The sequence below is a fragment of the Rhinolophus hipposideros genome (genome assembly GCF_964194185.1).
Source record: "Rhinolophus hipposideros genome assembly, chromosome: 6".
Lineage (NCBI taxonomy): Eukaryota > Metazoa > Chordata > Mammalia > Chiroptera > Rhinolophidae > Rhinolophus > Rhinolophus hipposideros.
The window spans coordinates 89,674,853-89,702,008 of NC_138052.1; the positions used below are offsets into that span (position 1 = coordinate 89,674,853).

At 38.7% G+C, this 27,156-nt stretch overlaps 1 protein-coding gene across 11 annotated transcripts in view; it reads right to left on the reverse strand.

The window, feature by feature from the left end:
* DOCK10 (dedicator of cytokinesis 10) overlaps positions 1–27,156 on the reverse strand; it is a 237,338-nt gene that overhangs the window by 156,952 nt on the left and 53,230 nt on the right. For 7 of the 11 annotated variants that reach the window (XM_081050698.1, XM_081050709.1, XM_081050704.1 and 4 more), the window contains exon 1: positions 23,255–23,499. The exons of 3 other annotated variants lie outside the window; for them this stretch is intronic. In XM_081050698.1, the coding sequence (XP_080906824.1) occupies positions 23,255–23,416 (162 nt within the window). In that variant the 5' untranslated portion in view covers positions 23,417–23,499. Of the gene's footprint in view, positions 1–23,254; positions 23,500–27,156 lie in introns of those variants that run through there. One more of the 11 variants, XM_081050697.1, reaches the window with a different exon arrangement.

Here is a 27,156-nt window from a genome sequence, read left to right on the forward strand (position 1 = left end):
TACATATAGTTACTTTTGCCTTGAGTGTAGCTACAAAACTAGAAGTCAACCCTAGAAAACTAGTCCTTTTAAAAATGGCTGATGTTCCGTTTTGTCCCACTCTGCTCTTTGGACTGATTTCATATGCCCATTGCCAAGGCTGAATTTTTGTATAAAAGCCTGAGCTTCTAATCTGTTGGGAGAAGAAATTGGAGTTAATGTGGGCATGGTACGTAACCTCTTGCCCCTGGCTGTGGTGACTGTACCTTGATTTTCCCGTAGGGAACATCTCAACCCCCTCACCTTCCAGAGCACATCAAACAGGTGTCCTGGCCACACCTGGGCCCCAAAGACTCTTTTCTCCGAACTTGAGCCTTGAGAAGAATGGCATACAGGAAGAACAGGCCTTGGTTTACATCTAAGACTGGCCTGAACCCTGCACATTACAGATCTTGGGCCCTGCTCCTTCCTGCGCTTCCTGAGGCCTGCTGTTCAGCTCTCCCTTCAGTCTGACAGGCTGTCCCCACCTTCGCTCTTTAATCCCCTTGATTTAGCTAAGGTCATTTTCTGTTGGCAACCATATAACATTTGCAACCATTTGTGCATTTATTCTGTCAATGGGTGCAGATACTGTGCTAGATAGTTAAGGTAATCAGAAAAATAAATAACTTCTTTGCCATTACAGAGTTTAGAGGAGGTGGTCTGGCAAATGCTATCAGGGAGGTTTGCATTAGAAAGCGTTAAAAACCAAACAACAAAAAAAATCTCATTCCCCCCACCCCTCAGATATCCTTCTAAGTCCTAAAAAACAAACAAACCAACAAAAAGCTCATTACCTTTCCTTCCAAACACTACTTCACTTGACTTTCTCATCACGTTAGTAACATCATCCTCAGCCTATGTGAAAAAATTGGGGACCTGTCACTCATTTTCAACTTTCCTCATCTGCATACCCAGCCCATCGCTAAATTCTAATGACTATATATTTTCTCTTGCTCACCCTTCTCACTGCAGCAATTTTCCTGTCTGAAGCAGGTCTGACTATGTCATTCCCCAGCTCAGAAGCCTTACATGGCATCCCACTTGCCAATATTAGTGTTTTCCAAGCTGTGCTCTAGAGCTTCAGACTGTGTGAGTCAGTGTTCCAGATGAGAGCTATTCGATGTCACATAAACTTGAGAAACAGTGGATTGGACAAAGCCAAACAGGCCTCCTCCCTGAAGAATTCCTCAGAGCTTTACATCTCTCATGTGCGATGTGTCTCTCAAGGAGTGTGTGGTAGGCAGTATTTTCCACACTGATTTTTGCACAAAAGCATTTTCTTACAGAACACTTATTATTCTGTGTCACACAGTCTAGCAAGTGGTCTCCATAGCCAGCATACATGGTGAGACAGAATTTAAGATAATTTAGACGAAGTAGATGACAGCAGGAGGAAAGTCTGAATTAGGGTCAGTGCCGAGTTGCCCTGGTGCTAAAGCAAAGAGATGACAGCATGGTAGCTGGTTGACAGGGTAGCTGGCATCCTCAGGGCAAGACCTTAAACAACTTGCACAATTTTGGCTCTGTTCCTTCTCCAGAGTGAGCGCCAGCCATGTCACTAGATGACATTGCCCTTGTCATCTCTCCCAAGAGTGTTCAAAGCAGTGTAACCAAGTTATTCATGCACATCAGTTAGGGAAATACATAACTTAAATACTTTAAAAAATTTGCTGAAACTGGACAAAAGGCACCATTTGTTGCGGCCTGGGGTTAGTTGGGCTTCTGAAATCTCAGCCTAATAGGATGAGGCAGGAGCAGATTTTTATGGTTGTGTAGTAAGCATGGAATAAGCGCTGTAGTCATCATGGAAAATAATACAAGACCTAATTAAGGTGAAAATAAGGGATGTCTGAATATTTTCTCCACCCCACTCTCCTCCTCTACCCTTCAACCGCTGCTGATAGCTCTAGTCTGGTTTGTAAACAGATTTATAAAAGGTTCTGCTTTTGATGGATTAGAATCCACATCTCCTACTTGCATTATGTTGCTGAAAATTAAATTAAGTGTCAGATATTTATTACCACATTCTCTTTTTATTATTTTACGGTCAAGAAAGGATAGTCTGACTTGTGATTATTCAGTTATACCTGTGGAAATCTTTCTGAATCAGGAGGTGGAGGGCACATTTCTTGAAGTTAAAATTTAATCTTTTGCCCTACGTTTATATCAAAATAAATTTTTACTCCTATATCAGCCAAACACATTGTAACACACTATAGATAGTGTACTTCTCACTGGCACTACACGTAGTTATTACCATATTATTGACTATATTCCCTTTGCTGTACTTAACATCCCTGTGACTATATTGTAAATACCAACTTGTACTCTTAATCTCTTCACATTTTCACCCAGCCCACCAACCGTTCTCTCATCGGGCAACCATCAGTTTGTTCTCTGTATCTATGTGTCTTTTTCTGTTTTGTTTGTTCATTTACTTTGTTCTTCAGATTCTACGTATAAGTGAGATCAAATGCTATTTGTCTTTCTCTGTCTGACTTATTTCACTTAGCGTAATGCCCTCTAGGTCCATCCATGTTGTCACAAACAGTAAGATTTCATTCTTTTTATGGCTGAGTAATATTTCATTGTATATATTAAACCACACAACTCTAATTGTCCTAGGACTATTATTCATATATATATATATATATATATATATATATATACATATATATATATTATTCATATATATGTATATATATATATATATATATATGATGTCAAGGCTTATTATTTCGTTAACATCTTTTGTATTACATAGCAAATGCTTACAGCTAAGCCTCACTGTTCTAACAGACAGATGGACTGTACAACAAATTCCGCCCTCTGCAGGAAAAAAAAGCCTAAAAAAATCTAGAGAATCATGAAAAAAATGAAGACTGTCAATAGGAACCTTGCATTGCCCCCAGCTTTTCTTAAATTGCAAAAGATAAATACTGAAAAATTTACATTAGTGGAACTATAGACTGTGAATTTTTCAAATTTAAAAACAACAGCAATGATGATACGAGGGGTTGGGAAGGGGGAAAGTCCAAGCTATAATGAATTTCTGAAATTCTTCAATGCAGGTTTAATCCCATTTTTCCCAAGTTGTTTTGATATATTATTAACAAGGAACAATTAGCAATTGCCCAAGCTTGTACTTAATCCTGTTACAATAAAATTTAATAAGGTTGGCTTTACATGTAGGAAGCACAGGTACTCTTCTATGGTTCAATTTAGAGAAGAACTATTTAACTCTGGAAGGTATCTACCATGTTTCCCCAAAAGTAAGACCTAGCTGGACCATCAGCTCTAATGCATCTTTTGGAGCAAACATTAACATAAGACTCGGTATTATATTATTATATTATATTATATTATATTATATTATATTATATTATATTATATTATATTATATTATATTAGACAGGTCATATATTATATTAAAATAAGACCAGGTCTTACATTAAATTTTGCTCCAAAAGACGCGTCAGAGCTAACAGCCCAGCTAGGTCTTACTTTCGGGGAAACACGGTAGCTACTGCTTCTTATTTCAAAATCTATTTGTATCATAATGGCTAGGAAGTATTGTTTAATATGTAAATAACTGGGGCAGGGGGGAGATAATATAATATTCACATCCATTGCAGAGCAGAGGAAAACAAGAAGGAGAAATTGAAGGAGGCACTTGGGATATGTGTGTGGTCGCTGTGAGAGCTAACTAGATGAGTCTCAGGGACATAAAGATTATTTGGACGAGAATCATCATGCTTCTGCAATTTGGTCTAACATTCCAAGAGCCTTTCCTGCATGTTACATTTTCAAATATCTATTTAAAGTTTTATATTTGAAAAGAGGACTACAGTACAGAGTGCACAGGGTTACAACATGTTAAGCTTCTTATGGGCATTTTCCTCGGTGGAATTTAGACGATATCTGTGTTTAGATGGACGAAATAAATAAATAAATAAATAAACAAACAAACAAACAAACATATATCTATATTATCAAATTTAAAGTGAATTAGAAAAACTCTTTAAATGGTAAGTTACTATACTAGTAACCAGTCAAAATTTAATGTCATTTATTCTCTAAATACAAATTATTCTTTAACACAGTGAGATCTTGTCATGCAGGACGGCCTGAGGGGTCTCAGCTCCCGTTCCCAGCATAAGAACATAGGGTATGGTGAGGCCCAAAAGGAACACCCACGGAGCCATAGGTAGGGGAGTCATACCACTATAGTCTCACTGGAGGCTGGATCCACACTCTCCGCAACCTGCCATCCTAACAGCAGTCCGCGCTTGTCAGCCACCATCTTCTTGCTAGCCCCCATTTTTTTTGCTAGCGTAGCCACGGCAGTTATATTAGTGGCCAATGGCTCACTGGTTACAGCTGACGGCCAACTAGCCACAGCTGATGGCCATCCAATCACAGTTGATGGCCATTTACTACCCGAGCCAGCACCTTTCCATGTGAGGCTGAGAGCCTGGAAACTGCTTTCTGGGGCTCTGTCCCCACAGACCTTTTAACAAAACCTCTTTGAAATAGATACCTGACTCACTCAAACAAAACGGTCCTTCTCTAGGGCATAAAGAAACATAGGATTCAAGGGGCCAGGAATAAGACCATGATTTTTCTGTAGGTGTAAATCTTGGCCTTTACATATTTCTGAGACAAGGTGATTGCTAGTTTTGAGTATCACCAACAAATTAAAGTTTAAATGTTTCCTGTTAGCAACACGCTCTCAAAAAAGACGAACTCCTTCCCCTCCATTTTTGTTTTCTCCTTTGGAGGGGAAGAAAAGCAGTGTTCTAAGAACGCATATGTCATGGACACAAGACTAGAAAAGGGGAGAGGAACAGGGCAGCCCTGTCCACTTTCACTGCCACGTTATTTCTCATGTGGCTGTCCACAGCATCAGAGCTTCTCCCTGCTGGTTTATGGCCGTATCAGTACATCACACAGAAAGAAGCTCTTTTGGTAGAAGACGAGAACGCTTATGAATCAATTTTTGAATTGCTTGAAAAATATTAGTAATTATTAGGTTGATTAAGAAAAACAAAACAATTATATTCTGGATCTAATGATGTGCATTTTTCCAAGAACATCATCACTCAACTTTTTACATGTGTGCAATAAGTGGCCTATTCAACAAGTGTTTTAACTTCACAGTGTGTGCAAAGTTAAGGCGGTCTGGTCAGAATCCTAAAAGGGCCCACATTTCACGTTGTGCAGGAGATGCAGCGGAACCTGATTGTAGGAAATATTAAGTAAATGTTTGCTGATTCTAGGCCCAACAACAGGTGCTGTTAGACATTGTTCTGTGGCAAGGTCAGTGTTCAGACACAAGACGATCATTTACATTCCTGCCCTCATCTCCCTCTATGTTCTATGTAGAGTCTATAATCCGACCTTTCTTGGATGGATTCTTGTCTCTATCCATCTGTTGAAACCTCAGGGCACTTTCTTCACACTGCTTTTATGATAATTAACTTATTTCCTTTTAGATTGTACTCACTTAGCACAGGCCAAAAGCCTGACTGCTGCGGTTTCTTCTTAGAGAGCTAGTTGCCTAATTACCTCTCTATCCCTTAGAGAGTACAGTTTCATACCGAATACGGCAGTTGCCCCATCATTATTAAGAATTTAACTGACTTCCCTAAAACTTCCATACAGCACAACCCTGAGGTCTAAAGCACTATTTCTTAAAAATGTGTTTAAAAATTCTTAAAGAAGACACTTGAATTGTACTCATGTACGCACCAAGGGCCAGACACCACATATCAAACTTCATAATATTTTCCTTCTCACAGGATTATTTTAAGAGAAATAAATTTTGATGCTGTCGTGTTTCTTATATACAAAAAAAAAATGTGTTTTCCAAAGAGACATGTATGTGATGAGTGCAATGCTACTTTGGAAACTGAAATGTATAATTAATCATGTCACTGTGGCTTCCAGTGAATGTAATTACTTCCTATCTATAGCAGAATTGAACTAATTGATTAACATTACCCTGTAAAAGCACAAGTGGGTACTTCAGTCTCTCGGATGCCTTCATACATTTGGCAAACAAAGTGCTCAACCTATTTAGCACCCACTTGCAGCTCTCTTTTTCCCTCTAAGAGTTTTTGAAAGACATTTCTGAAGGGTCTGCATATTCCTGGTACCTAAAAACGATACAGGCACTTAGGAAAGCATAGATGGATGCCGCCAGGCACAGCTCTCGTTCTCTGCCATACATTCACTATAGAAAGATAACCCTGGTTGATAAAAAGCAGGGCTTCTGGGTTTTAGCATGCTGTAACACATGTTGTTGTCTATATACAAAATCACTATCACATGGTCTCTTAAGACTTATATAAAACTGAATTTCTATTGTTCTGCAACTGTTTAAGTTCTAGAATGTAACTCCCAGGGCAACAAAAGAGAAATGTTTGCTTTCCTCCTATTTTTCTTTTTTTTTTAGAAATCTTAAGTGCTTATTTCCTCCATCTGGCAGTTAATAAGCCTACTGCCTCTGATATGTGAATTATAAACCTAATTGCACAGTCTTTAAATCTGAGTAGTTATTACACGGCATTCCTGAGACAAAGCAGAATAACTCTCATTCTGAAGATGCAGAAAAATGCTATGTGACAAAGTGGATAATGGCTATATAACAAGTTTCTTTGGAACTAGACCTTCACATTTGCTGGGTTTACGGGCAATTATATTTTATTGAGGCTGTGAACAAACATGGATAAGCCCTGCGATGCCAGCTAGTTCATCGTGATAAAGTTACATATCTCCTCCTAATTACAGATATTCAGGTAAAAAAATACAATAAAGGCTCATATTAACGTATCTGTGATGAAAGAAGAACCCTCTGTGAAATACACATCTTTGGAAACCCCTTAGGTCTCAAATATTGTAGGTGCAAAAACAACTAAGAGCTCATGAAATGACCCTATCCATTGGGCACAGATCATTAGGATCAGCTAAAGTTTCTTCTAGTCTTGTCCAGTATTTAAAATTTACTTTCATATGGCTTGATGAAGTACAAGTAAAAATTTCAGTGTCTGCCTGGTGACTTGGCATTGGGTAGGACACAACCAAAGTATTATTTCATAATCAGGTATCTGAATGTGCCACATTATTTGGTGATAATGACAGAAAGTAGGTTATATTGGTGACTAGAATAGGTCTCCTTGCCTAATTACAGTAGGAAATCAAACCAAAAACTGACTCTGTGTCCACATGTCTTGGGTCATAATAGTGTTTACTTTTGTGATTAAAAATATCTCTTGGTGAGCCACATTGACTTCCAGATGTATTTATGTGACTTTTTACAAAAGATGTTTTGTAAACAAATAAAACTACATATAAGTAGGTGGTAACAATGATTATTTGCAGGGATGTGAGAGGAGTTTGGAACTGTGTGAAAGAGCTTTGAGTAAAATCCCTCAAACATTTTCATTTTTTATCTTACACTGATAAGCAGTGTTTCCATTGTTCACACAGTATATACTTCTTTTAAAATTAAAAAAATATATATATATAGAAAATAAAAACTGTGAGGCTTCATTCTATCTTGGTTTCTACTCTCCTGCAACTCCGGTTTTCTAGTACTTATTCGGTATATGTTGTGGGGAAACTTTGGAGAAGAAATCACTAGCTGAACTTTGAATGGATTCAGCTAAATCAACACCTTTGAACGTGGAGTCAGACAACCACTGGGAAAGTAAAACAATGTCAAATTATGACCATGATCGTGCACATAAAAGGAAGCATTTGCTGGGAAATCCAGCATGTGTGAAACAAAAATGGCAAGGAGAAAAGAGAGCAGAAAATGATATGTTAAGTGTTTTCACTGACTGAAATAATTCCCATGTGGTATTAAAGAAGAGTGCCAGAAAATAACCTCTAGGAATTAAGAACAGTTTAAGTTTTGGACTCGTTAAACCACAGGGAATATGATTCTAAGCCCAAGATAATCATCCACAGCAGGGTGGGCTCTGGGGTGACATCCTTCTCTGCCAGCAGTGCTTTGATATAGAAGATGTGAGGCCTGGATTTCAATTCCATGCAACAGTCCTCGTCTCCTGCAACCTACCCAGCCCCTATTCTTAATTTCCTGCTTCCTATGTCATCGTGACACATTACTTCTTTTAATCCATTTGGTATTGAGACATGCATTTGGTACTGAGTATTTGGTATTTGATATTCTCTACAAAATGTGGTAAATTGGCATTTATTGCTAGAAAGTAAGAGATTAAATGAGATAATATCTGCTAAAATTTATGAATTCTATCTCAAAAAATTTGTCCTCACATGTTTTATCCTCACAGGTTCTACAATGACAGATTCAGTCCTAAATGGCCATTGAAAACTCTGGTTATCAGGCTAATGGATGTCATATCATAGTTGAGTCCGTATTTAACTACATAGTTACATGGCATGCATACATGTAAATATATGCTTACATAGACATAGCAACTGAATGCTTAAAGGCCACACAAGATTGGAAAATGTCTTTGACTGACTGTGAAACAAACACAGCCACAGTCACACACATGCACATACATACCTACCCACACAAACTTCAACCAGACAGGTAGAAGGTTGGAAGGGTAAAATGAAAGAAAGTCTTGCCGAATCCACACAGTAAGGCCTGCAGAGAAGCACAATGTCTTCTGCAAGGGACAAACCACAGGGCAAACTGTTCAACCACAAGTTTGTTACTTCTTGGTGGTCTCAGTTAGAGATTGGGCTTTCTGCTTTTGCCAAGGGGGCTTTCCCAATGGGCAGTTGTTTAAAGAAGTAGCAATTGTCTCAAACTGAGGTAGTAGGCTTCTTCTGGTACTTTTGAATTTACTTAGTGATACAATAAATCCACAATTCCATTCCGCCTTTCATTCTCCATCCTTAAGGAAATCATCTAAAGTCTCCATGATCTTTAATGACCTTAAACCACATCTATAGTGAAATACACTTTCCCCAGCAACAGATCTGAAAAGTATCTGAAGAAGAACTTAGATGAGTCCAACAGAGCTTACTGCTTTGTGATGAACCCAGGCATGGTTCATAATGTATTTTTGTTTCAGCTGTGCAAAAAAAAGACATATATGTGATCAGACTATTTCTTCCTCACTTCTCTGCAAATGAGTACTTCAGGGTTTTTCATCAAGATGACCTATCTAGAAATGTTCATTGGTTCACTTGCCTGTTCATCAAAACAAAAGCCTCCAATGCCTATCACGTTAGACCCAGAGATGTGGTTCCACCCCAGTTCAACCAATTACAGATCTGCCAAGCTCTACTCAGTTTTGGAGCCAAAAGAACAACATGGATATATACAATTTTTACTTAAAACCCATCAATCAGGATTCTTTTTCAACAGCATGGACAAAAAAGGGACAAAATACAGTAGCCATGAAAGAACAGATATATTTAAGGAAGTAAAAACTAGAAAACAGATTGAAGTGATACGTTGTTTAGAATGGTACAAAAGCAGACTGGTTTCAAAGCACACCTTACCAAAGGATCCTTTGCTATATACCACTTTGATTAAAGAGAGGAAAAGACATTTCCCACTTCATTGGTTTTTTGTCTTTGATTGCCATCTCTATCTATTGGGCCACTCGTTTCTTCCAATGGCATTCATGAGAGAAATGTCATTTGGTTCACTGGCTTTTTCACTGAGTCCCTTTTTTGAACAACTATTGTTTACTTGATGAGTCTTAATATCTTAGCTTCCTTATCTGGTGGAGAAGTGAATATCCATGCATATCAAAATTTCTCTTAGGTTTAACACAAAATAATAAACAGTATGTTTTCATTTACAGAAGTCATTACTTTAATTTCTATGATTCAGGGGGGCAGTAGGTACTTCCCTCATTTTACAGATGAAAAGAGGCACATTCTCTTAGTGAACTAGGCATTATGCTCAGTGCTTTTGCTCAGTTTTCCTTTAGATTATCAACAGCTCAGTGAGCGATCATTACCATTCTGCAAATCTGGACACTGAGGTTTAAAGAGTGCAAGGAACTCTTTCATAGTCCCATATTTTTCCAATGGCACATGTCTGACACCAAGACCCATGCTTTGTCATTACACAATTGTTTCGGTTACTGTACAACATTTTGGGATTCAGCGCTGTGTAAGGTAACAGAGATAGATGTCTGTCCCCAAAGTAGAACTCTCTAAACTCTTTAATCTGAAGATATTACAAGAAAGTGATTTGCTTCTCTTTTTGCTTTGCTCTCTCTGCCAACGAACCCTGGGATGCCCACAGTTGTGTTCTATATCTCTAGCTTCTGCTCTTCTTACTGGTTCACTCTACAGATTAACTGGAACTCATTCTCTTTGTATTTAATCCTTAAGGAAAAGTAAAGAGAATAATTTGGGCAAAAGTCCCTTATTTTCAAAATGAGGGAATTGGCTCTCAGTCCTACATAGATTTATCTCTCTAAAATAATCAAAAATTGGATAAGACTTGCAACGCTACTGATGTTATTTTTATTTTGCAATTAGCATCTATGTGGTTTCATCTAAAATTCTGCACATACATTATATCTGGATTATGAAGAGAGAACAGTATGTAGTTAAAAGAGTGTGGGTCTCACCATTTTGAGACCCAGGCAAATATGCTTGTTCTGCCACCAACTTTTGTGAAAGCTACAGATATGACAATTTACCTCTTTGAACTGAGTTTCACCTTTCAAGTGAGGCTACTGGATTCTCTGATCCGAATTCCTAATATTTTGTTATTCTATGTAATCAACATGGAAAGCTGTAAAATTTTAAGAAAAGTATAATACCAAATTGCTTACAATGCTGGACACTGAGCAGAAGAATGCCACTGCAAGAGATCCCAGACCTGAGTCAACAGATAGGAGGGCAGGAGGATGCACTGAGAAAGGTGGGCGTGGCAAGCTGCAGAAGAGGCGAGGAGGTAGGTAGAGGGTAGGGTAGCTGTTATAGGTTTCACAAGGGCCACCTCAATCCTAAGTGGCATCTTCATTTTTAGTTTTTGTATTTTTAAAACTCATTTGCCAAATTGATAGGATGACATTTATCCAATTTAGAAGAATTTTCTAGGGACAGGAAAAATAAATACATTTTTAATTTACCACATAGCTTCATATTAATGGTACTTTGGTCTCCTCATCTCCTTCCCTAAATGCTTTAAAAATTATTGACTTATTTTTTGTAGTTTAGTTTTATTTTAATCAAAGAAACAAACACCCATGGGAAGACAATAGAGAGTACACTGATTAAGTTGAACAGAGCCTTGCACCAGTCACTGCTCTGGTGTTTCCAGAGAGGCAGTGTGGCATAGTTGCTTCAAGCAATGGCTCTGAGTTCAAACCCCAACTCAAGTTCTTAGCAGATGGATGACCTTGGGCAAGTTCAATAACTGCTGTACCTGTACTGTCCAATGCAGCAGCCACTACCCATTAAGCAGTTGAAATATGATCAGTGTGATTGAAGAGCTGAATTTTTAATGATAGTTAATTTTAATTAATTTTGATTTAACTTTAAAAACTGATAATCTATCCAGTTATTTGAAAATGTTTACATATTTTTGAAACAACTTAGATATGTAAATTTACTCTTTCAACTGTAAATTTTATGAAATTTAAATACTGAACACGTATTTGTGATAAATATTTAACATCCAAATTGTGTTATAAGTATAAATACACACTGCAAGTTGAAGACTTGGTGTGAAAAAAACAACGTAAAATAACTCATTCATAATTTTATAGGTGAAATCCAATATGGATCTAGCAGAGTAGATAAACGCTGTGCCTGTGTCCTCCTATGAACACATTAAAATTACCACTAAATTACAGAATAATCAACCTGAAGAACCATTTCAAGTCTAGCCAAATAAAAGTCCTGTAGCTGAAAACATAAAGAAGCCATGGCGAGACCGGTAGGAGGGGCAGAGATGTGAAACGAGCCATCCCCAAACCTCTGTGTGGTGGATAAAAATTGGGAGGGATACCCTGCTGCAGAGGTGTCCCCTGGAGGAGCAAGGGATACGAGCCCCACACTGGCCTCCCGAGCCCAAAGTACTGGTGCAGGGAAGAGGAGCTCCCACAATATCTGGCTTGAAAAACAGTGCGGATTCTGACCATCTGGGTGGGACAATAGACTGCAAGAAACCCAGAAGTTCTCTTACATGGCCTGCGCACAGGCTTACTCACTCACAGGCACTCAGCCTGGGTTCTGGTGGAGGAACAGTGACTTGGGAGATGTTGGAGGCACACAGGGGGCAGACTGAGGTGTGTGGCATCGAGGCAAGGGCTGGAGGACACTCACTATTTTCACTGTGAGGAGGCCTCTTCCTGTGCAGCTGGCTGGTGGGTGCCATCTTTCCTGTGTTGAACCTACCCCCTATGCTTACGGCCAAATCTGAATCTGATCGGGTGAGCTCCACTGACTCACTGGGAACCTGCCCTACACAACTCCCCCAATGCTGGAGACACTTTCTCATGAGCAGCCAGCCTTGCTGGCATTTTTCTCTTTCTTGGAAAACTATCAGTGACTGTGGGCCCCAGGCTGGCAGCGACTGGCCTCAGTGTGCTCTGAGACTTTTGCTGAGTAGCTCCAGGCTCAGCACTGGCACCAAACCAGAATTTACAATAAGCTGGTGACTATAACTCTTCCCATTCTGGTGACTCCCTGAGGCCCTACCTCACCCAACTCATGTATTGCACAAGGTTCTATCAGTAGCTGAACCTTAAGGGAGCTGGCAGGTGGCAGCAGGCCTCGGGGTATCCTGGCTTTTTGTGGAGCTACCGCAGGCTTGATACTGGTGGCAGATGTCCTCAGTTCCCAGCATGGCCTCTCCCACATGCCTCCAAGTTCAGCACAGGCAGCAAACAACTGTGGATTGCTTTGTATATCCTACTGGGTAGCCCCTGGCCGATCACAGGTAGTAGGACCTGGGTCTGCACTGGAACCCCTCCCAAGAGGCCTCAGAACCAAAATACTTGAAGGTTAGCTTCAGAACACAGCAGAGTACCACACAATTAGCCTCACAAATGGCACATAAAAAGGGTGGTCTCAGCAGGCACCAGAGCCTGCTGGGGCAAATTTCACTCAGTGGGATAAGGCCCACACACAGCAGCTCATAAGCTATGGATGTGACCAAACTTTACAGCCAATTACCCTAAGGGTCAATCCCACCCACTTATGTGCCAATAGCAATCGAGGTTGTGGGGAAGGCACCCACAACCCACACAAGGCTACATTCTTGGAGCAGCTGGCTCAGGCAACCAAGGAGACTGCAAGGGCCCCACAGGGCACCTACGACATAAAGCCACATGACCAAGACTGGGAGACATAGCAGATCTACCTAATACATAGAAACAAACACAGAGAAGCAGCCAAAATGAAACAAAGAAATGCACCCCCAATGAAAGAATAGGAGAAAACTCCAGAAAAAGAGCTAAACAAAATGGAGTAAAGCAACCTACCAGATACAGACTTCAAAACACTGGTTATAAGGATATGCGAGGAACTTAGTGAGAACTTCAACAAAGAGATAGCAAGCATAAAAAAGGACATAGAAACCATCAAAAAGCACCAGTTAGAAGTGAAGAATACAATAACTGAAATGAAGAATGTTCTAGAAGGAATCACCAGCAAATAAAATAAAGCAGAGGACTGAATTGGCAATTTGGAAGGCAAGGTAGAATAAAACACCCAAATTAGAATAGCAAAAAGAAAAAACAATCCAAAAAAATGAGGAGAGTTTAGAGACCTCTGGGACAACATCAAGCATACCAACATTTGCATCATAGGGGTACCAGAAAGAGATGAGATAGAGCAAGGTATTGAAAAAGTATTTGAAGAAATAATGACCTAAGACTTTCTTAGCCTGGCAAAGAAAGTAGACATACAAGTCCAGGAAGTACAGAGCATCCCAAATAGGATGAACCCAAACAGGCCCACACCAAGACACATTATAATTAAAATGGCAAAGGTTAAAAACAAAGAGAGAATCCTAAAAGCAGCAAGAGAAAGGCAACTAGTAACTTACAAGGGAGCCCCCATAAGATTATCAGCTGATTTCTCAACAGAAAGTCTGCAGGACAGAAGTGATTGGCACAAAATATTCAACGTGATGAAAAGCAAGGACCAACAACCAAGAACCGACAACCAAGACTGCTCTACCTAGCAAAGCTATCATTTAAAATTGAAGGACAGATAAAGAGATTCCCAGACAAGAAAAAGCTAAAGGAGTTCATCACTACCAAACCAGTACTACAAGGAATGTTAGAGGGACTTCTTTAAGATGGAAAATAAAATAAAATTTATGAATGATAAATGGCAATATCTACATAACTATCAACAATTACTCTCAATGTAAATGTTTTAAATGCTCTAATCAAAAGACATAGGACGGCTGACTGGATAAGAAAACAAAACTCTTACATATGCTGCCTCCAAGAGACTCATTTCAGATTGAAAGACACAGACAGAAAGTAAAGGGGTGGAAAAGGTATTTCATGAAAATGGAAATGAAAAACAAATAAACAGACAAACAAACAACAAAAAAACTGGGGTACCAACACTTATACCAGACAAAATAGACTTTAAAACAAAGGCTATAAGAAGAGACAATGAAGGACCCAGTAATCCCACTTCTGGGTATTTATCTGAAGAAACCCAAAATGCTACTTCGAGGGGACATGTGCATCCAAATGTTTATTGCAGCCTTATTTACAGTGGTGAAGATATGGAGGCAGCCTAGATGTCCATCAATAGAAGAATGGATAAAGAGGAGGTGGTACATATCCACAATGGAATATTGCTCAGCCATGGAAGGGAATAGGTCTTTGCCATCTGCGGCAGCATGGATGGACCAGCATGGAGGGTATTGTACTGAGCGGAGTATGTCAGAAAAAGACAGATGTAATGTGATTTTGCTTACCTGTGGGATCTAAAGAACAAAGTTAAGAAACAAATCAGAAATAAACTCACAGATACAGAGAACATTTTGAAGGTTGTCAGATGGGATGGGTGTGGGAGTGTGGGTGAAAAAGAGGGGAGGGAATAAAAAGTACAAATTGGTTGTTAGAAAGTAGTGATGGGGATGTAAAGTAAAGCAGAGGGACTATAGTCAATAATATGGTAATAACTATGTGTAGTGCCAGGTAGTTACTAGGTTAGGCAGGGGTATCACTTCTTAAATTATATAAGTGTCTAACCACTATTCTGCATACCTGAAGTTAATGTAAAATAATATTGAATGTCAACTGAAATTGAAAAAAATTTTTAAAAGTGGTGAAAAAGGTAAAGGGGAATAAGAGGTCCAAATTTCTTGGAATAAAACAAAGATGTCACGAGGATGTAATGTACAACATAGGGAATATAGTCGATTATATTGTGATAGCATTGTATGGTGTTAGGTGGTTGCTAGACTCATCATGGTGATCACTTTTTTAGGTATATAAATGCTGAATAACTATGGTGTATCCCTGAAACTAATATAATATTGTATGTTAGCTATACTTTTAATAAAAATATATTTAAAACATAATAATTTTATATTGATTACATATCAAAATAACAATAGTTTGGGTATATTGGATTAAATAAAATGTATTATTAACTGTAGTATTTCTTTTTACTTTAAAAAATATGGCTCCTAGAAAATTTACAATTATATGCATCACATTGACTTTCAATTATAAAGAGCTACGCTATAGACTTTAATATATTCTTCAATGATATGGGAATGAAGGTGATTTCCTCCAGTGGTTGTTGTGGCAACAAGAAAATATAACTGTGTAAAGTTATTAGCAAAGTACCTGACAAATAGCTGGAAGTGCTCACTAAATTGCTATTATTTTGTGAACACCATTTCCATCTTTACTTCCTCTGACTTATAAAGCAGAACTTGAAGCTATTCTGAGGAATAGTCAGTCTGTTCTCATAAAGTGCATGAGAGCAAAGAAGGCCATTGATAACACAGAATAACCAATAGTAGGAATGCTAATAATTCACCAAATGAATCCATATATATATATTTTTTACTTCATAGATTCCTCCTACTTTGTAAACTTTATGACCCATCAGATATGGCATTCATTTATTCATTCATTCATCAACCCATTTACTGAGTAACAACTTCTAGAATAATCTAGATTCCACAATTTTGAATTCTTAAGCTTCTTAACTGTTATAAATCTGTAATAAAAAATCTATTTCCATCAGAAAACATTGACATAACTTTAAAATGACAAATAACATACAGACGATTTTTCATCTCTAATAACTTCAGTGGTCCCTAATGAATGTAAAAGTATCTTTTCTCGCTCACACTTGATTTTCTACTTTTATTTATTATTATAGTGGTTTTAAATTCGAAAAAATTCTTTTAAGATTTTGCATATTTTTTCTTTGTTACAATTTCTAAATTTGGCATGATTTGGAGAACTGGAATGATGCAGTACCCATTGATAAATGATGAAAGAAAAAAAGAATAAACTAAAAGTTAAATTTTAGAAGAATGTCAATTGGTGGCTAACATAGAAGAGTCTCAAACAAATGTAAATGTTCTATGAATCATCAATTTGTGTGAATAATCTATTAAATAAATGTTACAGTGCTCCAGTAAATAAGCTAACCTTGAATTTCCATTTCCCCACTTTCTATGAAGTACAAATTAAATTTCCTTGTAGCAGTTCAATTCTTTCTCCTAAAATAACTCTTGAAAGTATATTAAGTGTGTAAACTTTTCTTAGTTTCAACCAAACAATGAAAGAAATCATAATAGCTAAAACTTAATGAGTTCTTACTAAATTCCAGGATCTATTATAGGTCCTTCACTGGTATTCATTCACTGAATTCTTAAAATAGCCCTATGACATAGTATGGTAAGCAGAATAATACTCTCCCCCTGACCCCAAATGTCCATATCCAAAACCCCAGAACTACGAGTATGCTATTTGCATGGCAAGGAGGAAGTAGACTGCTGATAAAATTAAGGTTTGTAGTCAGCTGACGTTGTATATTGGAGAGTATACTGGATTGTCCAAGTGGGTCCAATGTAATTACAAGAGTCCTTTGAGTGAAGGGGGAGGTCGAGTCAGGGGTCAGAGTCAGAGAGATATCTGAAGATACTATGCTGCTTTCTTTGAGGACAAAATAGGGCCAAGAACTAAGGAATGTGGGCAGCCTCCAGAAGCTGGAAAAGGCACAAACACGAAAAACAAAACAAAACAAAAAACCCAAAACAGATTCTCCCATGTAGCCTCCAGAAAGGAATGAAGCTCTACCAATTTTGGCATAATGAGACCCCTTTGGGATACCTGGTCTCCAGAACTATAAGATAATAAACACGTGTTGTTTTAAGGTACTAAATCTGTGGTAATTTTATAGCAGGAATAGGAAACCAACAGAAATAGGTACCCTCACTATTCCCATTTTACAGACAAGAAAGCCCAAACACAGAGAATTTAAATAACTGATCCAGAGATCACACAGCAAACAAATGCTTTTGCAAGGGATTCAGACCCATGCCTCTGGCTCTTAACCTATGCAACAAAATAAAAGTTAGCACTCTGTTGGGTGACAGGTTCCTTGGGAGTTTCCAGGGTGTGATTTGAAACTAGCCCCCATACAACAGAGATCAGGTGGAGACCAAAGAAAAAGGCGACCACTCCAGATTGGTGGCTGGCCGGTGTAATAAGCAAGGGAACTTACTCAGGAGACTTGTCTTGGATGATCACAAGTCATTTTAACACACCCTCCTGCTATATCTTGAAAGTATCTTAATTGGGTCAGTCACCCACACAGGGGCCTGAACTGGATGTAGTGAAGAACCTGGTCTAGATGGTCTCTTCACCACATTGCTGTCTCAAGGCCGTGTCCTTGGGTGGTTTCTAGCATAAGGAAGGTGAGCAGACTGCACACTCCAAGCACAGGGGAGGAGTGGGGAGCCTCCCATCGCTGGAGTCCAGCTCTCCAGTCAAACCTACAGTCACATCTTCTTGGCGACACTTCCCAATAGATGGGCATAGGGCATGTTCTCTTTTCTTAGCAGCTATTCATTCTCCAGGTTGGCTCCATTTCCTCTTCCTTAGAGGAAGCCTTCCCTGACTGCACTGAGGAGCTCGGCTGCTCAAAGCACACAGTCTCAGGTAGAATGTAACTCTTATTGGAGGCATTTATACTGATGACAAAGTTACATTTGTTTGATCCTTTCTGTCTCTGCCATCAAACTGTGAGCTCCACGAGAGCAGGCGGTGGCTGCCTATGGCCATCCGTGCCTGTCCAATGCAAGCTGCTGTTCCTCAATTATCTACTGAGTTTCTGATGTTTAGATCATCTAACTGACAAATTCATGCGGCGTGTATTGAATTTGTTGAACATGGTCTTAAAGAGCAAAATACATTGCAGCAGAATGAATTTCAAAAATGCGAAACTTTGAGTAAATCAGCTCCATGGAAATAAAATCTGAGGGAATAAAACAACGATCTTGAACAAATTTGTTGACACATGACAAAAATACTGCATTCATATGTAGTTTGCTAAAAGATGCATTTTTATCCTCGATTGCATTACTCCGTGTTCACAAGATTTCATTATATTGATTTAAGTCTGACACTTGGGGGTAAGCCTTAAAGCCACTCTTCTAGAAAACACAGAAGCAAACAAAAACAAACATACGCAGAGCTTTAAGTATTTGATTATTTTTAAAAGTTAAGGAACTTTTTATTAGCACTGATGTGCTGAGTCTATGCTTTTCCTAGCCACATAAGTATGTATTTCTACTTGGTAATAAAAATCTCCTTAATTTTCATGCTATGGCTTCCCCCCAAACACTTACACCTACTAAGAATATAATGTTCTTTGTATTTTAAATGTGTATTTATATTTGTCTATATCTCTATGTAGTTGAATTTACTCATTGTTTTTAGTGTAAGTTTCTGCATATTTCCCACCGTACACACCAGATTACCTGCTTTTCTTTATCATTGTGGTAGTTTTAAGTTTTAAACATTTATTTTTACATTGTGTACAGTTTTCTTTGTTTCTTATCATTTTTAATTTGTATCATTTGGAAAGCTAAAAAGATGCAAGATTATATGGACAAAATATACTGGACATGATTTGAATTTAGTAAATCTTTGCCTTGATGATTTGTGTTGGTAATTACTGAGCCTCTGATCACATTCAATTAATTCTTATACCCAAGGAGATGATTCAGTTCATTTGCCCATTTTCTGTGGCTTTGAGATTTAGCTGAAAACCAGTTCACAAGGAAAAATAACTATCAAAAATTCTCCTTGCTTTTAAGCTCTGCCTTACACCCACTCACGGCAAGCCATCCAGAATCACACTCCATTACACAAGCTTCCTTTCCCAGGGTAATCTTATATTAGTATATCCAAGATTCAAACTCACTAAAATGAAATAAGAACATTAACTCAGGATTAGAATGTTTGGAAGTTGTTTCTTCCTCATGCATCCATTGAAAAAGATGAAACTGGGCAAAACATGTTAAAATCCCTCTGGAAATAAAGATTTATTAAGCTAGAATATTTACTATAGAGTAAAAAGAGAGATCATTTTGTTTCCTTTGAAGTAGTTCCCATAGTATATTCCTCTCTTGTCCTGATTTTATTCATAGGACATGTATGTAAACAATATATGTTCCAAAGCTATGAAATAGCTCAAAGTATGATTAACTGCCAATAGATTTACACACTGTAAGTATTCTAGGAAATTAGAAAACAGAGATCATTTATTTATTCATTCATCAATCACTTAATTGGCATTTATGTTGTGCCAGGCATTACATCTCCTCTGGAGACTTTCCTCAGACCTTAGACTTGTATAGTCAATTTCCTATTTAATGTCTCCATGTATAGACCTAACAGGAATCTCAAACTTAACATGTGAACTTAGAGTCTCTTGCCGAATCTTCTCCTGCAGTTTTCCCCATCTGAATGGAAACTAAGTCTTCTAAACGGTTGTTCAGGCGAGAAAATGAAACAAACAAATAAAACAAAACCAAAAACAAAATACTGCACATTCATCCCTGATTCCTCTCTTTCTTTCACTTACATGTTCAATTTGTAAGCAAACCCTACTGGCCCTACTTCTGAAATATATCCGAATCCAGCCACTTCTCGTGACCTCAACAACGACCATCCCGGTCTTTTGCTGGGATCATTGCAATGGTTTCCTGGTTAATGGTCTCCCTGTTTCAACCCTTGACCCTTTGCAGCCATACATCCTGTTACTCCCTTACTCAAGGCCCTCGAAATCAGTGAGTTTGTAGTTAACCTAGCACTTACTATCCCCCAGACACCGGTCTAACCTTTTTGCATGTATTAACTGACTGAATTCTCAAAGTAGCCTCACACAGTAGGCATCACCGCTGTCTACGTTTGTCAATGAAGAAATGAAGGCGCGTGGAGGACAAGTCCCTTGTCAAGATCATGTAGCTAGTGAGTGGCAGAGATGGGACTCAGACCCTGACATTCTGGCTCCATGGCTCCATGGTCCATGCTCTTAATTTCTGTGCCTGCTTCCTCCTTCTCATTCTTAGAAAAGAAACCAAATCTTCCTGATGGCCTGCCAAGCCTGATATCTTCCCCACGACCTTGATGACCTCACCTTCTACCACCTTCTCCTGACTCACTCGGCCACACTAGACTCCTCACTGTTCCTCACACACCGGCCTTCTTCCCATATTAGGGACTTTCTTACCCAGGCTGGTCCTTCAGCCTGAACCATATCCCTATAGAGCGCATGGCATGACTCACTCCCTCAACTCCTTCAGGTCTTTCCTCAAATGCCACTTTTTCAGTTAGGATGTTCCTAATCCCCCTTATTGAATATCTTACTGACATATCTAGACACTATTCTAACACTTGATACATATTTTATTTCATTAAACCCTCCCAACAGTTCAGAGTTGATAGAACTATGACCCCCATCTCACAGATGAGAAAAAAGAGGCACAGAGATGTTAAATACTATGTGGAAGGTCACATAGCGGACTAGTGATGAAGTCTGAATTCCAACCTAGAGTTTCTGACTCTAGAGTCTGTGATCCTATACAACACACACACACACACACACACACACACACACCATTTGGTGAGTAATGGGTGATGAGCAAGTGAGAAAAAAAATCAGTTTTTTTCAGAAGCTCACAGAGTGAGAAGACAATTAGCATATCAGGTTAAAGGAGAATAAGAGTTGGAGAGTTTAGATTATCAGTTTCTGGAGCCATGTTTCTCAGAGTGTCATCCAAGATGCTCCTCTATCAGAATCACCTGGGGGTGCTTGCTAAAAAGTACAGATTCCCAGGCTCACTCCAGACCTTCTTTTATAGAGTTTTTGGGGGCCAAGTACCCAAGAATTTGTATAAATAAGAACTTGTAGGTGATTTTTGAAACACATGAGAGTTCTCGAACCATCATCTTAAAGATAGGAAATAATTCCATTGACTTCAATTTATGCACTAAGCATCACAACCCTAATACAGCATTTCCATAAAAACAAAATTTGCAAAATATATTATCTCTGTAAAACTGTGCAACTTAGGGCAGCAGTCTTTGGTGTATTTGTTCAAGTACCTAGAACAGTGGTTGACTCTTAGTGGACCAGCCATAAATCGTTGAGCACGTGAATTTTGGAGTGGCCCAGAGGAAATTTTCAAGACACACAATAACTTTGTATGAGTCTGAATGGTCCAAGATTTCCATCAGACTTCTCATAAAAATTCAGTTTTATCATTATTTCCTTAGAAGTGTGAACAGATTTGAAAATATACTGGCTTTTGGAATCATTGATGTAGGTGAAACTTGAGACTTTGGCATTTAGCAGTTGTGTGATGTAAACAACATATTCAATGCTCTGAACCCTTGTTTTCTTCATTAGTCAATTTATTATCACCTCATTTGATATCAATAAAGGTATTGTGTAAATTTTTGAAATCGAGAAAAAATAAGGTATTGCTAAGCAAATTATTATTTTTTATTTCTTGGTTACTTTGACTTTTTTTGCAAATTTCTAGCTGCAATATTTTATAGTCTAATTAGTACAATTAGAAAAAAATGACTGTTTTAATGATTGAGATGGCATGAGTAATACACACAGCTATAAAATGTGTTACTGTTATTAATGAGAGTCAAACTTAAAAACAAAGATCTTAAAACTTTTAAAATTCATTTGTGAAAACTTATGAGAGTAATGAATTATGAAATTATTCCTACTCAGTATTTCTTTTTAGAGATAATCATAGACAAATTGTTCAAGAACAGTATTGCTTTTCAAAAGTCAACTATTGATTTGTTGAAGAAGTTAGCATAAAATGTTATAGCTTAGTATTCTGTCACTGAGAGGCATAGCCCAAGCCAAGTGACTTTCATCTAAAAACTTTTAGAGTAACAGGTATTTTCCACTCATTATTTACGACAACTTTGATATATGAACACTGAAATCTAAGAGAAAAAAGTCGATTGTACTGAAACCACCCAGACTTCAACACTTCCTCAATTTTGGAAAGTTTAGCCCACTACCTCCATCCTAACGTGGAATTTCAGTGACTAAGCAGAATCTAAAATAAGGAAAGACTCTATCCTCTACTTTATTCTTGCTGATCAAATAGATACACAAAGAAGGAGTAATATTGTCTCTTATAATTAAAGCACAGATGAAAATGCAATTAGACAAGTGGCACGAAACAGCTTTCTAATTAAAGCACATAGATTCCACAAAATTTTCAAAAACTTCATTCTGATTTTGTGCATAAGTATTTCAGAAAGGCATTTCTGTTTCAGAGACAGAAACAAAAGCCCCTAATACCTTGAAGCTAGAAATGTAACTACCAGCATCTACCCAACTTGATTGGTTACATGTGATATAAAAATATCTGTTTGGGGCTCTTCTTTTTGATAAAATAAAATCCACTCATTAAAACAAACTCCCAAATTTCCTCTTTTATTCTGCACAAAAGTTATTAACAGCATACAAAGTGTTAGGCAGAGGGAATTTCTAATAGATTGATAAACTGCAAATTTTTGTTACAAATTGAAGAGAAAGACTATCAGCTCTTTGAATGATAGAAATAGTTTTGAAAGATTTTCCCCAAACAGTAAAACACAGTAGCAGTCTTTAGGTCACACTTCTTTATCTAAAGCTGAACACCCCAAAACCCTTGTAACCTCGTTCTATAAAAACAGTTCAATCAACTAAGGCTGCTTTGCCACAGACACCATACCATTATGATGAGGGTTCTGGGTCTGCTCATTTCATCGTCACTTTCCAGAGGCAAAATTTCGTGGGATGGTTCCTCCTGGCGTCGGCTACAAATGTGTGGACAGCTCCTCTGGACCACAGAACGAAAAGCTTGTAGCAGAACAATGCTGGCAGTGCAGCCCATCGCTGCATCCTGGAGCCTACAAAATAACTTCTATGTTGATGCTATGTTTGCAAAACAGTGGCTCCTTGTCCCTGAAAACAGCCTACATTGCAGCTGCAGCCAGCTCACGCTCCAATCACTTCCTTGAGCTCTGATCATCTGATCAGAGCCAAATAGCTTGGATGCAGAGATGGGAAAGATTTGATCCACTGAAAGTGAGCACACTCAGAAATATTAGAGCATTTCGCCCAGAGAGTATTTCTCAGTTTATTCCAAGCGCATGTTTCCTGTTCATTACAGTGATGCTCTTCAATTCTAGTTTGAATTCTGAACAAATATATCTTTCCCATCCAGACATTCAAATAAATCACGCTTTTTCAAACTAAACGCTGAAAATCTGACTTCACACTGACATATTTTTCCAAGGCCAACGAGTGTCATACAAAGAGTGAAAAAAATTTTTTTTTATGAATGTAAACACTTTCGGAAGGAACATTTGCTAGACACCTCGCTAAGTGGTTGGGGTTTTACTTTTCATAGCTCCTAAGTTCCAGAAATGAAATGGACTCATCTGAAAGGTTGGGTCCACTGAATCAAAGTGATTTATCAAAAGTATGCACACATTAACCAAACTCATGTGAGCGACACCAGTGTTCCCGGAGATTTTCTCTCAATAGTAGGGTTGTTCTGTTCCCACACATGCAGTTCTGAAGCCTAATACATTTTTATATTTACATAGGCGGCTTGCAGGGCTGAAAATATCTCTATAACCGAGGTCACCCAGCTGACGGAGGTCACTCAAGCTGACCTCCTGGAAAAAACAGCTGTAAAGCATTTTCACATCCTATCAATATATATTCAAGTCTTCAGGAAGGACTTTGACTTATTCCCTGACTCCTGCGAGGCTAGTCACTTAGGAGGCAATCGGAGGGATGCTTAGAAATCACGTGACGTGCTTGGAATGGCTTCAAGATCTAATGGCCTATTGTAACAGAATCGGACAGCAGGGGATGCTTGCACTAAAAATATCTCACGGAAAATGGATTTTGCTTACAAATGAGGAAAGTATGAAATCCCCAATAGGATTTGCAATGTCGGGATCTTTTCTGTTAAGCCAATCCTTCCAGTGTAACTCTGAAAGCCAAAATAAAAAATGTTTTCTTTGGTTTCTGGGCTCCTCAGTGTGGAGAGTGCTGCAGGAAGTTTGGAGAAGGTTTGTTTTGCTACAAGACGTGGCCACTCCGGCCCCAGTAACTTTGCTTTCACAGAAGCATCTAGCATAATGCTCAATTAGGCATTAATTGCTCGGTAATCTGTCACAACACAACACCGTTTTAATTGCTATGTTTGTCAGAGTAGTAAATTTTTTTTTTCTTTTAAGAGGTACTGGCTGCCAATAGTTTCTCATCTTCCTCTGTTTTGAGCAAACATATTTTAGTGCTGCTGGAAAAAGAAGAAAAAAATGCTAATGGTGCTGGCAAGTCCCCTAACACCCTCTGGACCTTTGTCAGAGTGCCCGGGTGCTAATCTAAACCATTTTTACTCCAAACAACTAGGGCATTTACTGAAGAGAGGCTACAATTTAGCCTGTCTGGCCTGTGTGTATTGAATATGCATATAAATGGTGTCCACCAGAGACACAGCACAGACTAGGTCTCTGTGATTATAAATGTATCTTTTCAAATATTGCTCCTCAGGACTCCTTGTACATCAGTGCCCACCCCTCCCGCCCTCTCGTACGCCCCACGACAGAGCACTCTCCAACCATCCCCTTAGGTTCTGGCCATCCGCTCATGAGTCAGTAATTCAAATGCAGCGAGGCACCAACTAGAGGGGCTTAAAAATCCCGCCAGCTCCAGTCCTCAGTGGGACTGAGTGGGAAGACAGATCTCTCCGCCACGACCATGGCTTGGAGGAGAAGATGCACTTCCCTTCTCTAACTCCCTTCTGGTCTCCTCTCTATATCTGGCTATCCTCTGGGGTGGCTTTTGGAGTCAAATGTTTTGGCAGATGCCAAAGTCTTTGGGGAAACAAATGAGATGCTTTCTAGCTATTAGAGTCCTATTTTCATCGATTCCCCCCTTTGCGTCTGAGGAACTCATCCCTATTATTGATGGGCTGCTGCGGGATTCTTTATAGCTTCTTTCTCTTTCAACTTCCATCATCAAGGAAAGGGGACCTCCAAGAATTACTTTCATGGGAATTCTATCCACACTACAGTAGGACAAGAAACCAAAAGGATGAAAAACAGTTAACACTTGGACATATAGTCCAACATTTTCATATGAAAAATTTCAAACATGCAGCAAAGTTGCTAGAAAGAGGTTGGGTTCTGAGCTCTACATTTTACATAGTAAATTAAGCTTAGTGGGGCACGTGGGAGAAGAGACAGAAATCAACCCAAAGAGACTAGGACTTTTTTCCTCCATATTTAGTATACATGTTGGTACATAGGGAACATTTTGAAAAATGAGGACTAAATTCTTCACAGGTGTCTGGTATTTTCACCTGCAGTATTAATAAGATGGTCTTCAAGCATCAAATGTGCATGGCCTTACTAATCAATAACTTTTGGAGACTCTCCTTTGCAACTGGTCATTGCCTCCTTCTCCTAGCTGGGTCTTATTTCACTATTCTCTAAGATATTTAGCAAATGCAAAATGCTAGAAGAAAGATTTTTAACTTATTGTCATAGATAAGGAAAAAACGTCACTATCATTTGTTAGACTAAATTATCCAGAGAAGTGTTGGGAACTACATTTCATTCTGGGTTATTAAATGAAATATATATTTGTGCATATATACACATCTGCACAGTACATGTTATTTCATATGATCTTCATCCATTCAGCACTTATGAAATCTTAAATCCATGTACAGTGAAAAACTTTCTTGCTTCAAAGCGAGATGGCCATGTCACGTAGACATGAAGTAGCCATATTTACTTGGCACAGAGTTGACATTCAGAATTGGTTATAAGCCTAGACTGGCTAAATTAGCCAGCCTGGCTAAATTCAAATTCTGGCTCTGCCGCGTACTAGTTGTGAGTCTGAGCAAGTCACTTAACTTCTCTGTACCTCGGTTTTTCCAGCTGGAAAATGGGCATGATCAGAGTGAGGAGTAAATGAATCAATATATGTAAGTATTAATTAGAACTGTGCGTGACACATAGTAAGTGCTAGGGAAGGGCTTGCTTTATGATTAGTGTCCGTGTCATTATCATTATTCATTGAGCACCTACTGTATGCTAAGGACTGGGCATATAGTGAACCAAGTAAACACAGTCCAAGCTCTTATAGAGAGGGGGAGATGTCACTGAAAAGTGAAATCCATCAGAAGGTAATTTCAGCTTGTGTGTTAAGAAGGAAATCCACAGGCTGCAGTGATAAGGACTGAATTTCAGGGCTGCGGGCCGAGGCCTCTCAGGGGAGGCTTCTCCCAGGCAGTGTCGTGTTTAAGCTGAGCCCAGAGGCTGAGCAGAAGGAGACCAAGCTTCCATTATGGCCATTAGCAGAGGTAGCCTCACTTTTATTCCCTTGATGATTATCATGTGCCAGAGGCTAGAAAGAACATGGACTTGCAAAGGTGGATTTAAACCAGAAAAATATTTGGCATGTGACACAATGTAGTGAGGCAACCCTGGAAAATCCCTTTTGAGACCTGGTATATTCCTCATAGGAAAATTTATGATGTTTCCTTGGATGATAATTTCAGAAGGCAGCTAGCCCTCTCAGCAGACTGTTTCAGGTGATAATTTAAAT